Source organism: Triticum urartu, chromosome 7A, assembly GCF_056163025.1.
Source record: "Triticum urartu cultivar PI428250 chromosome 7A, HENAU_Tu73, whole genome shotgun sequence".
NCBI classification, from domain to species: Eukaryota; Viridiplantae; Streptophyta; class Magnoliopsida; order Poales; family Poaceae; genus Triticum; species Triticum urartu.
The window spans coordinates 69,479,663-69,496,243 of record NC_141879.1 but is presented as its reverse complement, the minus strand read 5'-3'; the positions used below and the strand labels follow the sequence as shown (position 1 = coordinate 69,496,243).

General features: G+C 45.0%; 1 protein-coding gene across 1 annotated transcript in view; it reads left to right on the top strand.

The window, feature by feature from the left end:
• Nucleotides 1–16,581, top strand: part of LOC125518293 (aspartic proteinase CDR1-like) — a 42,926-nt gene that overhangs the window by 11,705 nt on the left and 14,640 nt on the right. Inside the window, exon 3 of the mRNA XM_087531876.1 lies at nucleotides 486–562. Coding sequence (XP_087388002.1) covers nucleotides 486–562 — 77 coding nt within the window. The remainder of the gene's footprint in view (nucleotides 1–485; nucleotides 563–16,581) is intronic.

The following is a 16,581-nucleotide window of genomic DNA, read 5'->3' as shown; positions in this document are numbered from 1 at the left end:
TCGGCTAGCGAGGTGGGACTAAACATTTCGCACCGCACCTGCGCCAGCGCACCCCCTTTAGTGTCGGGTGGTAGCACCAACCAGTACTAAAGGGGGGGCCTTTAGTTCCGGTTGGAGCCACCACCCGACACTAAAGGGGGTGCGGTTCCCGCCGCTTGGCCTGGCCAAAACAGGCCTTTAGTACCGGTTGGTGGCTCCAACCGGTACTAAAGGTCCATCCTATATAACTAAACACTTCAAAAATTTCAGTTTCTCCTCTGCTTCTTCTCCTCTACCCCGTCGCCCGCCGCCCCCGTCTCCATAACCCTCGTCGCCGCCCCCGTCCCCGTCGTTGCCGCCACGTCGTCCCCGTCCCCGTCGTCACCACCGCGCCGTCCCGACCCGTCCCGCGTCGTCCCCGTCCCCGTCATCGCCGTCCCGTCCCCGTCGTCGCCGCCATGTCGTCCCCGTCCCCGTCGTCACCGCCGCACCGTCCCGGCCCGTCCCGCGTCGTCCCCGTCCCCGTCACCGCCGCCCCGTCCCCGTCGTCGCCGCCCCGGCCCGTCCCCGTCGTCGCCGCCCCGTCCCTGTCCCCGTCGTCGCCACCCCCGTCGTCGCCGCCCCCCGTCGCCTCTCGCCTCGCCGGTGAGCACACACACACATAGCATTGTTAGAATTTTTTTCTTTTTTTAGTTATAGAAATAGTTAGTTACATAGCATTGTTAGAAATGTTAGAATTGTTAGAAATTTTTCTGTTTTTTAGTTATAGAAATAGTTATGAAAAAGTTAGAAATTTTTCTTTTTTTTAGTTATAGAAATATTAGAAATGTTATACAAATGTTAGTTATATATATAGAAATGTTATAATTTTTTTCTTCTGTTTTTTAGTTATAGAAATATTAGAAATGTTATAGAAATGTTAGTTATATAGCATTGTTAGAAATGTTATAGGAATGTTAGTTATATAGAAATGTTAGAAATTTTAGTTATCAAAATCAAATCATTAAAAAAATGTTACTTTTTGCGGGCATATAGCTAGTATTTGTTCTCGACGATGCCCGGCCCGCATCCTCGCCGTCGACCCGTCCGCGACGACGTCCGGCTGACCCATGTCCGGGACTGGGCTCCGCCGGGCTGGCACTGGGAGGTGCTGCCTGGAGGGGCGCGCCGCTTGATGAGGAACCCGGCCCCGGGTCCCGTCGTCGACCCTGATCTCGTTTGGTGGTGTTCGCGTGGGCCAGTGTCGGTGCGGAGGGAGCCGGCCCCGCCGGAGGTGGTACGTCGCCGTGTCAGGGAGGAGGACGAGCACGTCCATCGCAACATGGTTGCGTTAGAGGGCGAAAGGTTCTCCAATACCTGGCAGTTTCTTCAGGGATCTCACTTCAGCTATGATCCTGTGAGGGTTCCTTCTCTTTGGGTGTCCACCGCCCGCGCCGCAGGAACTGCGAGTGTCCTAGATTCTTCTGTAGTATTCGATCTTTATTAGCTACCTAGCCAGTGATGTACTCGATATATAATATTCGAGATGATGTATTCGAGATTATATATTATTCGAGACGATGAATTCGAGATTATATCTATTATTCGAGACTATGTATTCGAGATTATATCTATTATTCAAGACGATGTATTCGAGATTATATCTATTATTCGAGACGACGTATTCGAGATTATATTCGATGATGCTTATTATGTACTATGATTGATTCAGTTTTTCCTTATTAATTGATTGCATCCATGCATTGTAATTTGAATATATTTCTTTTGGATTAGTTAAACAAAACCTATGGCGGACAATACCGGCAGAGAGGGAGAAGAGGCCCTGTTCAATATCATAAGCAATCCTCGCGGGCCAGATGATGATCAGAATGAAGAAGATTATGACGGCTCCGAATATCTAAAAAACACCGGGGAGGGTGATATGATATTCGATCGCGACGACCGAATTGATGAAGTCGTGAACTATGAACATGACAAAGAAAACGTTGATCTTGAAACCACAAAGACCGGCGAGGTATATATATTTATATAAGCAGGCATCTGGTGATCATCACATGTTTTATATGACTTGAAGATATATTAACGAATCGATCTTTCTTCTTTCAGCTATCCGGATCGAGCAAATCTTCAGGCAACAGGACGAAACGAGGCCCGAACAAAAAGTTGAAGGAGGGCGTAAAGTACAATATCGAGGCAATCAGACCTAATGGCGAACCATTCGCGCCTAAGAAGATTGCGGACAAGTTCGTTCGTCAGTGGGGAGTTCTTGTGAAGGACCAACTCCCGATCTCCCTTCAAGAATGGAGAGAGCCATCAAAGCCACGTCCAGGAGTTACTTTTGTTGACGACAAACAAAAACAGTTGCTTTGGGAAATGCTCATGGAACATTTCACCCTACTAGATCATTTCACAAATGCAGATGTGGAGAAAGTCAAGGACGCTGCTCTTAGGAAGATGGCGGTTGCATTCAAGAACCACAAGATTCGTGAATGGGCCAAGTACATCAACAGAGGAAGGAAGACTCCAGTATTCGAGGGAACACTAGAGAACCAAAGTGCTCATTGGGATGATTTCGTGAAATTCAAGGATTCGGAATTATCTAAGGAACGGTCGAGAATAAACAAGGCCAATGCCGCAAAAAAGGATAAGTTCCATAAGCTGGGGCCAGGTGGCTATGCGGCGGGATTGCCTAAGTGGGATAAGTCTGAGAAAGAGATGCTGGATGCAGGTGTCACTCCAGAAACATTGTGCGGGCCCCCAGGTGCAAGACTTGGTTCTATGCGCATGGGGGGGAGTTGGACCCGAAGACAGGCAAAATTTCCAAGAAGGCATGTCTGGACGGAGCCGAAGATAAGCTACTTGTTGCAATAGAAGAGGCTCGATCTGGGTTGTTCGAGCCCAACAGAGAGAACGACGAGCTTACGCGTGCCCTGGGAAATCCTGAACACCCGAGAAGAACACGAGGCATGGGCGCTATTCCGTGGTATGAGGGGTTTTCGGACTGGAACGCCGACTACAGAACCCGTGCAAGAAAGAAGATTGCGGAGGAGAAGAAGAGGAAGATGGAGGAGGAGCAGAGGAAGCTAGACTATGAACGCCTTCAAGGCCTAGAATTAGCGCACGCGGACTTGGCAATCAAATTCCAGCGGCAGCAGGAGCAGATCGACTCACTTAGCCAGCAAAGGGGGTCTCAGCAGCTAGCGGACGATCCACCAATGGATAGCACCGTCCCATCCATGCCGAGAAGCAGCGTGGGTTCCGCCCCGGGCGACGCATTGCTGGATAGCTACCCAGTGGATGACATCATGGAGAACACTAACTGCGAGCTACACTTCAAAATGAAGAACATATCCATGAAGGTGGCGGACTCCCATGCTTTTACAAATCCCCCCGAGGCAACCTTCCATTGCAACCCGATTCCAGTGGGCTATGCTCGTGTCTTGGTTGATGAGGTGGTGGACCAATATTCGGAGCTAGAGCTTGACATTCCTGGAGGTAACGATGAGCACACACTAGGAGAGGCTAACCATCGTATCATCCTATGGAGAAAGGATTGCATCATCTTTCGAAGGCCACTGACACCGCGTCATCCGACTCCTCGTCACAGTCCGCCACCGAGTCAGCAGACTCCCGCTCCTCCAAGTCCACCAACGCGTCAGGACACTCCTCCTCCAAGTCCGGCACAGCTTCAGGCCACTCCTCCTCCAAGTCCGGCAAAGCGTCAGGCCACTCCTCCTCCAAGTCCGGCACAGCTTTAGGCCACTCCTCCTCCAAGTCCGGCACAGCTTCAGGCCACTCCTTCTCCTCCAACTCAGCCACGTCAGCTGTCTTCGCTGCCTCAGCAATCACGGAAGAGAGCCACCTCAGCTATGGTGCGTAGCGGTACAAGTCGAGGTAGTACTGCAGGTACAGGCGGAGGCAAGCGATTTCAATATGGTCCAAGCCTCGCGCCTCTTCCGCAGAGGCCTTACAACAAGTCCAAGGAGGAAAACGTAGCCATATCGAAGGCCGAGGTGGAAGCCCATTTTGCACCAAAACCGCCACCGCCGCCAAGGGAGAAAGTGCCTGTGGAAAAGATTGACCACTTCATTCGTATGGCTAAACCACCATCTCCCAAGCCCGTTGACACATACTATGAGCGCCACCTCAGGAAGTTAAATCGAGCACGTCTACAGAAAGAGGCGAGCTCGAGCTCGAGCAAACTAGCTAGCAAAAGGAGCGGTAAAACCATTCCCCAGCTGGGAGAACAGGCTGCACAATCAATCCCCCCACTTGTTGTGCCAACAACACATGAGAGTAGGTGCGCCCAATATTATTGTGGGCAAACCGTTAACGTTCCCAGGGTGGGCGATGTGGTAATAACCGAGGAGCATATTGTGCAGGCTCAATCGATCGGGATCACTGTTGGACAACTCCTCGATATCGAGCCCATGTCTCCGACTGGAGAGGAGGAAATAAAACGAAAATATGCCCGGGGCCAACCTTTGGTCAAGCCAGAGGAGGTCAATAAGCTCCCAACGAGAATGTATGAATTGCATCAATGGTACATGGACATTACCAAGATTTCCAATCGAGAGTCCCTCATGGTGAATGTCAACGAGGAGCATTACTACCATAAGAAAGCTATGACTGTTGAGTATTCAGAACTTTTTCAGCTATACAATAAAGACGCACTCGACAAATCTATCATCAGTTGCTATTGTCTGTTAGTGATTCCTTTCTGTAATTTAAGTCTCAAGCTAGCTGATCATTTTGATCAATCATTACCTGTAATTATCCTCACTATATTCTTTTCTGTGGTATTATGTAGGATGAAGATTTATGAAATGAAAAAAGGTGGACGCTATGGCATTGGGTTCGTTGACCCAAATACCATTAATGAATACACATGGAAATTAGATCCATATCACGCAAAATGTGTAGAGGAAAGCATGCTATAGTTCTTCAAGGAACTCAAATACAAGGAAGATATACTACTTCCTTACAACTTCCAGTGAATCACACTGTCTTGTACTACAAATTCTGTTTTTCCCTACTAGCTATAGCTACATGTTTTTGCTTACATATGCCCTCTTAATTAATACATGCAAACGTGTGTGCATGCAGATATCATTGGATCTTGTTAATCATTAAAGTTGATGAAGGAACAGTTGAAGTACTAGACTCGCTACTTAAGAAAGCAAGTGACTACACCATCGTGAACGGGATAGTCAACAGGTAATTTCAATCATTATTAACTATATCTCGGCCTATTTAATTAGTTCGTCATTTCCTGATAACAACTATTTAATAACCCATTTATTCATTTTCTTTGTCGGCGGGCAGGCCTTGGGCAAAGTTCATCAGGGTCACTCCAGGCCCATGGAAACAAAGCCTGAAATGGTATCGACCCAAGGTAAGTAATTAAGTAGTACTAGCTAGCTGCCATCCTTTAATTATCATGCTTGATTAATTATTATCTGATCAAAATTCCATTCTCGTAAAGGCCCTGAGGCAGGCGCCGGGGAATGATATATGTGCATACTACATTTGCGAGAACATTCGCATGATGGCGTCCGAAAGGAGCAAATCTCAAAGACAGGAGTGGGTACGATATCGATTGTCAGAACACTATTCACAATTTTTACAACATTATCGATATCAAGTCACACAACTAATACACATGCATATTGATCTCCTTCTTAACAGTTCAAAGAGGTGCGGGACAAGCTCCTAGCACAGGACCGCATAGAAGCAATTCAAGAGGAAATAGCGGGATTTTTGCTCGACCAGGTCATAGATCCCAAAGGAGAATACTATTACCCGCTACCGCCCCCATGAACCACTTCCAATTGTTATCGTGCTCCGAAGGCACCAATTAGCTAGGCTAATGCCACTGGCTCCGAAGGCACCAATTAGGAGAAACTGTATATATATACATGTGTGTATATATGTGTGAATTAATTAATGGTGGTTGTGAGACATTCGATGATATATATATATATTATGATCGGTTCTACTAGAAATTCTATTTGTATATATGCATAAAGTGTACAATATGTAGTATCGTAAAATACCAGCAAACGAAAAAGAATTAAATGGAAAACACAAAATTAAATGAAAAAGAAATCATAAACCCACCCCCCAACATTTTAATACCGGTTGGTGACACCAACAGGTACTAAAGGGCTCCCTGCCCCCGAAGCTGGCTCGTGCCACGTGGTTACCCTTTAGCACCGGTTCGTGCTGAACCGGTACTAAAGGGGGGCCTTTAGTGCCTACATTTTAGCGCCGGTTACCAAACCGACACTAAAGGGCCTTACGAACCGGTGCTATTGCCCGGTTCTGCACTAGTGTGATTGACTTGACCCATTCCGTTAGCTTAGCACTTGATCGTTTAGTTTGTTGCTATTGCTTTCTTCATGACTTATACATGTTCCTATGACTATGAGATTATGCAACCCCCGTTTACCGGAGGAACACTTTGTGTGCCACCAAACGTCACAACATAACTGGGTGATTATAAAGGTGCTCTACAGGTGTCTCCAAAGGTACTTGTTGGGTTAGCGTATTTCGAGATTAGGATTTGTCACTCCGATTGTCGGAGAGGTATCTCTGGGCCCACTCGGTAATGCACATCACTATAAGCCTTGCAAGCATTGCAACTAATGAGTTAGTTGCGAGATGATGTATTACGGAACGAGTAAAGAGACTTGCCGGTAACGAGATTGAACTAGGTATTGAGATACCGACGATCGAATCTCGGGCAAGTAACATACCGATGACAAAGGGAACAACGTATGTTGTTATGCGGTCTGACCGATAAAGATCTTCGTAGAATATGTAGGAGCCAATATGGGCATCCAGGTCCCGCTATTGGTTATTGAACAGAGAGGTGTCTCGGTCATGTCTACATAGTTCTCGAACCCGTAGGGTCCGCACGCTTAACGTTCGTTGACGATATAGTACTATATGAGTTATGTATGTTGATGACCAAATGTTCTTCGCAGTCCGGGCTGAGATCACGGACATGATGAGGAACTCCGGAATGGTCCGGAGATAAAGTTTGATATATGGGATAATAGTGTTTGGTCACCGGAAGGGTTCCGGAAATCACCGGAAGGGGTACCGGATGTTTCCTGAAATGTTTGGGTACGAGAACACTTTATTTGGGCCAAAGGGGAAAGCCCACAAGGTTTTTGGAAATCGCAAAAGGAAGTTTTGCGGAGTCCAGGGGCCAGACGTCAGGGTCCCTGGCGTCTGGGTCCAGACGCCGGGAACCCTGGCGTCTGGCCCTGGAGTTCGTGAAGGACTCTTGCCTTTCGGGTGAAACCAACTTTGTGGAGGCTTTTACTCCAAGTTTCGACCCCAAGGCTCGACATATAAATAGAGGGGTAGGGCTAGCACCCAAGACACATTAAAAAACACCAAGTCGTGTGCCGGCAATCCCGTCCCCTCTAGTTTATCCTCCGTCATAGTTTTCGTAGTGCTTAGGCGAAGCCCTGTGGAGACTGTTCTTCACCAACACCGTCACCACGCCGTTGTGCTGTCGGAACTCATCTACTACTTCGCCCCTCTTGTTGGATCGAGAAGGCGAGGACGTCACCGAGCCGAACATGTGCAAAACTCGGAGGTGCCGTGCTTTCGGTACTTGGATCGTTCGGACATGAAGACGTACGACTACATCAACCGCGTTGATATAACGCTTCCGCAAACGGTCTACGAGGGTACGTAGACAACACACTCCCCTCTCGTTGCTATGCATCACCATGATCTTGCGTGTGCGTAGGAATTTTTTTGAAATTACTACGTTCCCCAACAGTGGCACCGAGCTAGGTTTTATGCGTTGATGTTATATGCACGAGTAGAACACAAGTGAGTTGTGGGCGATATAAGTCATACTACTTACCAGCATGTCATACTTTGGTTCAGCGGTATTGTTGGATGAAGCGGCCCGGACCGACATTATGCGTACGCTTATGCGAGACTGGTTCTACCGACGTGCTTTGCACATAGGTGGCTGGCGGGTGTCAGTTTCTCCAGCTTTAGTTGAACCAAGTGTGGCTACGCCCGGTCCTTGCGAAGGTTAAAACAACATCAACTTGACAAACTATCGTTGTGGTTTTGATGCATAGGTAAGAACGGTTCTTGCTAAGCCCGTAGTAGCCACGTAAAACTTGCAACAACAAAGTAGAGGACATCTAACTTGTTTTTGCAGGGCATGTTGTGATGTGATATGGTCAAGACATGATGCTAAATTTTATTGTATGAGATGATCATGTTTTGTAACCGAGTTATCGGCAACTGGTAGGAGCCATATGGTTGTCGCTTTATTGTATGCAATGCAATCGCCCTGTAATGCTTTACTTTATCACTAAGTGGTAGCGATAGTCGTGGAAGCATAAGATTGGCGAGATGACAACGATGCTACGATGGAGATCAAGGTGTCGCGCCGGTGACGATGGTGATCATGAAGGTGCTTCGGAGATGGAGATCACAAGCACAAGATGATGATGGCCATATCATATCACTTATACTGATTGCATGTGATGTTTATGTTTTATGCATCTTATCTTGCTTTGATTGACGGTAGCATTATAAAATGATCTCTCACTAAATTTCAAGATAAAAGTGTTCTCCCTGAGTATGCACCATTGCCAAAGTTCGTCGTGCCCAGACACCACGTGATGATCGGGTGTGATAAGCTCTACGTCCATCTACAATGGGTGCAAGCCAGTTTTTGCACACGCAGAATACTCAGGTTAAACTTGACGAGCCTAGCATATGCAGATATGGCCTCAGAACACTGAGACCGAAAGGTCAAGCGTGAATCATATAGTAGATATGATCAACATATTGATGTTCACCATTGAAAGCTACTCCATTTCACGTGATGATTGGTTATGGTTTAGTTGATTTGGATCACGTGATCACTTAGAAGATTAGAGGGATGTCTTTCTAAGTGGGAGTTCTTAAGTAATATGATTAATTGAACTTAAATTTATCATGAACTTAGTACCTGATAGTATTTTGCTTGTCTATGTTGATTGTAGATAGATGGCCCGTGCTGTTGTTCCGTTGAATTTTAATGCGTTCCTTGAGAAAGCAAAGTTGAAAGATGATGGTAGCAATTACACGGACTGGGTCCATAACTTGAGGATTATCCTCATTGTTGCACAGAAGAATTACGTCCTGGAAGCACCGCTAAGTGCCAAGCCTGCTGCAGGAGCAACACCAGATGTTATGAACGTCTGGCAGAGCAAAGCTGATGACTACTCGATAGTTCAGCGTGCCATGCTTTACGACTTAGAACCGGGTCTTCAACGACGTTTTGAACGTCATGGAGCATATGAGATGTTCCAGGAGTTGAAGTTAATATTTCAAGAAAATGCCCGGATTGAGAGATATGAAGTCCCCAATAAGTTCTATAGCTGCAAGATGGAGGAGAATAGTTCTATCAGTGAACATATACTCAAAATGTCTGGGTATCATAATCACTTGACTCAACTAGGAGTTAATCTTCCTGTTGATAGTGTCATTGACAGAGTTCTTCAAATACTGCCACCAAGCTACAAGAGCTTCGTGATGAACTATAACATGCAAGGGATGGATAAGACGATTCCCGAGCTCTTCGCAATGCTAAAGGCTGCGGAGGTAGAAATCAAGAAGGAGCATCAAGTGTTGATGGTCAATAAGACCGCCAGTTTCAAGAAAAAGGGCAAAGGGAAGAAGAAGGGGAACTTCAAGAAGAACATTAAACAAGTTGCTGCTCAGGAGAAGAAACCCAAGTCTGGACCTAAGCCTGAAACTGAGTTCTTCTACTCCAAGAAGACTGGTCACTGGAAGCGAAACTGCCCCAAGTATTTGGCGGATAAGAAGGATGGCAAGGTGAACAAAGGTATATGTGATATACATGTTATTGATGTGTACCTTACTAGAGCTCGCAGTAGCACCTAGGTATTTGATACTGGTTCCATTGCTAATATTTGCAACTCGAAACAGGGACTACGGATTAAGCGAACACTAGCCAAGGACGAGGTGACGATGCGCGTGGGAAATGGTTCCAAAGTCGATGTGATCGCGGTCGGCACGCTACCTCTACATCTACCTTAGGGATTAGTTTTAGAGCTAAATAATTGTTATTTGGTGCCAACGTTGAGCATGAACATTATATCTGGATCTTGTTTGATGCGAGACGGTTATTCATTTAAATCAGAGAATAATGGTTGTTCTATTTATATGAGTAATATCTTTTATGGTCATGCACCCTTGAAGAGTGGTCTATTTTTGACGAATCTCGATAGTAGTGATACACATATTCATAATGTTGAAGCCAAAAGATACAGAGTTGATAATGATAGTGCAACTTATTTGTGGCACTGCCGTTTAGGTCATATCGGTGTAAAGCGCATGAAGAAACTCCATACTGATGGACTTTTGGAACCACTTAATTATGAATCACTTGGTACTTGCGAACTGTGCCTCATGGGCAAGATGACTAAAACGCCGTTCTCCAGTACTATGGAGAGAGCAACAGATTTGTTGGAAATCATACATACAGATGTATGTGGTCTGATGAGTGATGAGGCTCGTGGTGGATATCGTTATTTTCTCACCTTCATAGATGATTTAAGCAGATATGGGTATATCTACTTAATGAAACATAAATCTGAAACATTTGAAAAGTTCAATGAATTTCAGAGTGAAGTTGAAAATCATCGTAACAAGAAATTAAAATTTCTATGATCTGATCGTGGAGGAGAATATTTGAGTTACGAGTTTGGTCTACATTTGAAACAAAGCGGAATAGTTTCGCAACTCACGCCACCAGGAACACCACAGCGTAATGGTGTGTCCGAACATTGTAATCGTACCTTACTAGATATGGTGCGATCTATGATGTCTCTTACTAATTTACCGCTATCGTTTTGGGGTTATGATTTAGAGACGGCCGCATTCACGTTAAATAGGGCACCATCGAAATCCGTTGAGACGATGCCTTATGAACTGTGGTTTGGCAAGAAACCAAAGTTGTCGTTTCTGAAAATTTGGGGCTGCGATGCTTATGTGAAAAAGCTTCAACCTGATAAGCTCGAACCCAAATCGGAGAAATGTGTATTCATAGGATACCCAAAGGAGACTGTTGGGTACACCTTCTATCACAGATCCGAAGGCAAGACATTCGTTGCTAAGAATGGATCCTTTCTAGAGGAGTTTCTCTCGAAAGAAGTGAGTGGGAGGAAAGTAGAACTTGATGAGGTAACTGTACCTACTCCCTTATTGGAAAGTAGTCCATCACAGAAACCGGTTTCTGTGACACCTACACCAATTAGTGAGGAAGTTAATGATGATGATCATGGAACTTCAGATCAAGTTATTACTGAACCTCGTAGATCAACCAGAGTAAGATCCGCACCAGAGTGGTACGGTTATCCTGTTCTGGAAGTCATGCTACTGGATCATGATGAACCTACGGACTATGAAGAAGCGATGGTGAGCCCAGATTCCGCAAAATGGCTTGAAGCCATGAAATCTGAGATGGGATCCATGTATGAGAACAAAGTGTGGACTTTGGTTGACTTTCCCGTTGATCGGCAAGCAATTGAGAATAAATGGATCTTCAAGAAGAAGACTGACGCTGACGGTAATATTACTGTCTACAAAGCTCGACTTGTTGCGAAAGGTTTTCGACAAGTTCAAGGGATTGACTACGATGAGACCTTCTCATCCGTAGCGATGCTTAAGTCTGTCCGAATCATGTTAGCGATTGCCGCATTTTATGATTATGAAATTTGGCAGATGGATGTCAAAACTGGATTCCTGAATGGATTTCTGGAAGAAGAGTTGTATATGATGCAACCGAAAGGTTTTGTCGATCCAAAGGGAGCTAACAAAGTGTGCAAGCTCCAGCGATCCATTTATGGACCGGTGCAAGCCTCTCGGAGTTGGAATAAACGCTTTGATAGTGTGATCAAAGCATTTGGTTTTGTACAGACTTTTGGAGAAGCCTGTACTTACAAGAAAGTGAGTGGGATCTCTGTAGCATTTCTGATATTATATGTGGATGACATATTACTAATTGGAAATGATATAGAATTTCTGGATAGCATAAAGGGATACTTGAATAAAAGTTTTTCTATGAAAGACCTCGGTGAAGCTGCTTACATATTGGGCATCAAGATCTATAGAGATAGATCAAGACGCTTAACTAGACTTTCACAAAGCACATACCTTGACAAAGTTTTGAAAAAGTTCAAAATGGATCAAGCAAAGAAAGGGTTCTTGCCTGTGTTACAAGGTGTGAAGTTGAGTAAGACTCAATGCCCGACCACTGCAGAAGATAGAGAGAAGATGAAAGATGTTCCCTATGCTTCAGCCATAGGCTCTATCATGTATGCAATGCTGTGTACCAGACCTGATGTGTGCCTTGCTATAAGTCTAGCAGGGAGGTACCAAAGTAATCCAGGAGTGGATCACTGGACAGTGGTCAAGAACATCCTGAAATACCTGAAAAGGACTAAGGATATGTTTCTCATTTATGGAGGTGACAAAGAGCTCATTGTAAATGGTTACGTTGACGCAAGCTTTGACACTGATCCGGACGATTCTAAATCGCAAACCGGATACGTGTTTATATTAAACGGTGGAGCTGTCAGTTGGTGCAGTCCTAAACAAAGGATCGTGGCGGGATCTATGTGTGAAGCGGAGTACATAGCTGTTTCGGAAGCAGCAAATGAAGGAGTTCATATCCGATCTAGGTGTCATACCTAGTGCATCGGGTCCAATGAAAATCTTTTGTGACAATACTGGTGCAATTGCCTTGGTAAAGGAATCCAGATTTCACAAGAGAACCAAGCAGATCAAGAGATGCTTCAATTCCATCCGGGATTTAGTCCAGGTGGGAGACATAGAGATTTGCAAGATACATACGGATCTGAATGTTGCAGACCCGTTGACTAAGCCTCTTCCACGAGCAAAACATGATCAGCACCAAGGCTCCATGGGTGTTAGAATCATTACTGTGTAATCTAGATTATTGACTCTAGTGCAAGTGGGAGACTGAGGGAAATATGCCCTAGAGGTAATAATAAAGTTATTATTTATTTCCTTATTTCATGATACATGTTTATTATTCATGCTAGAATTGTCTTAACCGGAAACATAATACATGTGTGAATACATAGACAAACAGAGTGTCACTAGTATGCCTCTACTTGACTAGCTCGTTGATCAAAGATGGTTAAGTTTCCTAACCATAAACATGAGTTGTCATTTGATTAATGGGATCACATCATTAGGAGAATGATGTGATTGACTTGACCCATTCCGTTAGCTTAGCACTTGATCGTTTAGTTTGTTGCTATTGCTTTCTTCATGACTTATACATGTTCCTATGACTATGAGATTATGCAACCCCCGTTTACCGAAGGAACACTTTGTGTGCCACCAAACGTCACAACGTAACTGGGTGATTATAAAGGTGCTCTATAGGTGTCTCCAAAGGTACTTGTTGGGTTGGCGTATTTTGAGATTAGGATTTGTCACTCCGATTGTCGGAGAGGTATCTCTGGGCCCACTCGGTAATGCACATCACTATAAGCATTGCAACTAATGAGTTAGTTGCGGGATGATGTATTACGGAACGAGTAAAGAGACTTGTCGGTAATGAGATTGAACTAGGTATTGAGATACCGACGATCGAATCTCGGGCAAGTAACATACCGATGACAAAGGGAACAACGTATGTTGTTATGCGGTCTGACCGATAAAGATCTTCGTAGAATATGTAGGAGCCAATATGGGCATCCAAGTTCCGCTATTGGCTATTGACCAGAGAGGTGTCTCGGTCATGTCTACATAGTTCTCGAACCCGTAGGGTCCGCACGCTTAACGTTCATTGATGATATAGTACTATATGAGTTATGTATGTTGATGACCGAATGTTGTTTGGAGTCCGGGATGAGATCACGGACATGACGAGGAACTCCGGAATGGTCCAGAGATAAAGTTTGATATATGGGATAATAGTGTTTGGTCACTGGAAGGGTTCCAGAAATCACCGGAAGGGGTTCCGGATGTTTCCCGAAATGTTTGGGTATGAGAACACTTTATTTGGGCCAAAGGGGAAAGCCCACAAGGTTTTTGGAAAGCGCAAAAGGAAGTTTCGCGGAGTCCAGGGGCCAGACGCTAGGGTCCCTGGCGTCTGGGTCCAGACGCCGGGAACCCTGGCGCCTGGCCCTGGAGTCCGAGAAGGACTCTTGCCTTTCGGGTGAAACCAACTTTGTGGAGGCTTTTACTCCAAGTTTCGACCCCAAGGCTCAACATATAAGGGGTAGTGTTAGTGCATCTAGTGCCCCTTAGTGATTTTGGTGTATTGAAGACTTACAGATTAAGGGACTAATGCGTTTGTGAGTGTACACAGGTCTATAAGTCTATGAGGAGTTTGATATTTACAGGAAAAGTCGACCCCTAAAAATGAATATCTTCGACTCAAGATTTTGGTATTTCTGAAGACTTTCATGAAGACTTTGAAAGTGAAGAAATTGGTGTGTCCGTGAAGACTTGATATTCACACGAGGAATATGAAGCTTGAAGACTTTCGTTTTCATAGTTTTGTTTTTTCTCTTTCTTGAGTCATAGGAAACACCGTACTTTTAAAGGGGGTCGAGGAAATACTAAGGAAAAATTTCCATGTGATGCTCAACTCAAAATCCTACACCTACCAATCCCTTCGAGTGAAGCCATTGGAAATCTCATACAGTTCAGTCAATTTCTTCAGTGACAGAGACGAAGTTCTTCTGGTCTCTGAGGAATTTGTCCTGACTGAGGAGTTAGGAATTCGCTAGTGCGGATTGCCTACACAGTGAGGAACATGATAGCCCTGAGGATTTTGCTACTCAAAATTCCGACCGTTGCTGTGCTATGCGCCAGCTGTCCCAAAATATCTATCCACCTAACGGTCATATCATTGAAGGGCATTTATGTCTTATCATGTCGGGCTGCTCCCTAGGCTATAAATAGCCGCCCCCTACAACCACTAGCTTGTTGGCTGCTCCGAGAGAAACTGACACTTGTCATTTGAGAGCAACCCATCCTCTGAGGACTTTGAGCGAAAATCATCAAGTGAGGAAAAACCAAAAACCCAAAACCCAAACACCTACAAACCCCAAGTGATTGAGCATCACTGAAGAGATTGATCCTGCGTGGATCCGACGCTTGTTACCTTTGAAGACTGTGCTTCTTCCAGACGGTTAGGCTTCATGGTCTAGAGCATCCAAGAGGAATTGTGGATCGCCGAGTGACCAATTTTGTGAAGGTTTGGAAGTCACCTGAAGACTTACCACGAGTGATTGGACGAGGTCTGTGTGACCTTAGTTCAAGGAGAATACGGTGAGGACTGGGTGTCCCGAGCTGCGTGTTCAGGAATGGGTGTTCAGGACTGTGTGTCCTGAGTTTAAATACTCAGCCGCTCCAACCAGACGTACAACTGAGACAACAGTTGGAACTGGTCTACCAAATCATTGTCTTCACCAAGCTTACTGGTTCTATTTCCTCAACTCTTTCATTTCCTCATAACTGTGTTGTGTGCTTGTTCATATCTGTGTTTGAAGACTTTGACTGAATACTTTCTCAATTTCCTCAGTTCAATTTCTTCAGTCTGTTTGTCTTCATCCTGTGTTATCCTGTGTTTACGCTTCTGTACTCTGTGCCTGTCTTCATTTCATCATGATGACTATGCTTGTATTTTGTTATGTTTACTTTTGAGTACTCATTCCGCTGCTGGTAGTTCTTCGCCAAGGAATTTGCTCACCAGCAAATTCCCCAGTGAAGAATTTCATAAAAATCGCCTATTCACCCCCCCTCTAGTCGATATAACACACTTTCAATTGGTATCAGAGCAAGGTACTCCCTTGTTTTGTGTGATTTTGGTTTAACCGTCTAGAGTTTTAGTTATGTCGACCGCAGGTATGATCAAGGTCTCTGCTGGGTGTCTTACCTTCGATGGGACAGACTACCCCTACTGGAAGAATAAGATGCGAATGCATCTTGAGGCAATTGATAACGATCTCTGGTATGTTGTGGAAAATGGTGTTCCCTCAGTCACACCTTCTCTGAATGCTGCTGATGTGAAGAGATTCAAGCAACTCGACTCTCAAGCGAAGAATATCATATGTGGCCATCTGAGCAAAGGACAGTATGGCAGAGTGAGTGCTTTGAGACAGCGAAGCTTATCTGGGACAGGTTGTCCAAAGTGAATGAAGGAGTCTCAACTCAGCGTGACTCTCGAGTTGATGTTCTTCGCAATCTCTTCAACCGCTTCAAAAGACTCGACAATGAAAATGTTCAACAAACCTTCGATCGCCTCACTGACATCTCAAATGAGCTTCAAGCACTTGGTGCCACTGACATCACCGACCATGAGGTGGTGAAGAAATTGCTGAGATTGCTTGATTCCTCATTTGACACTCTGGCATTGATGATACAAGAACTTGCTGATTACAAGTCACTTGATCCCGCTGATATTCTCGAAAGGCTAAATACTCATGAGTTCCAACTTGCTAAAAAGAGAGATCTCTATGGTACTAGCTATGGCAGATCACGTGCACTGAAGGCCAAGGCAGT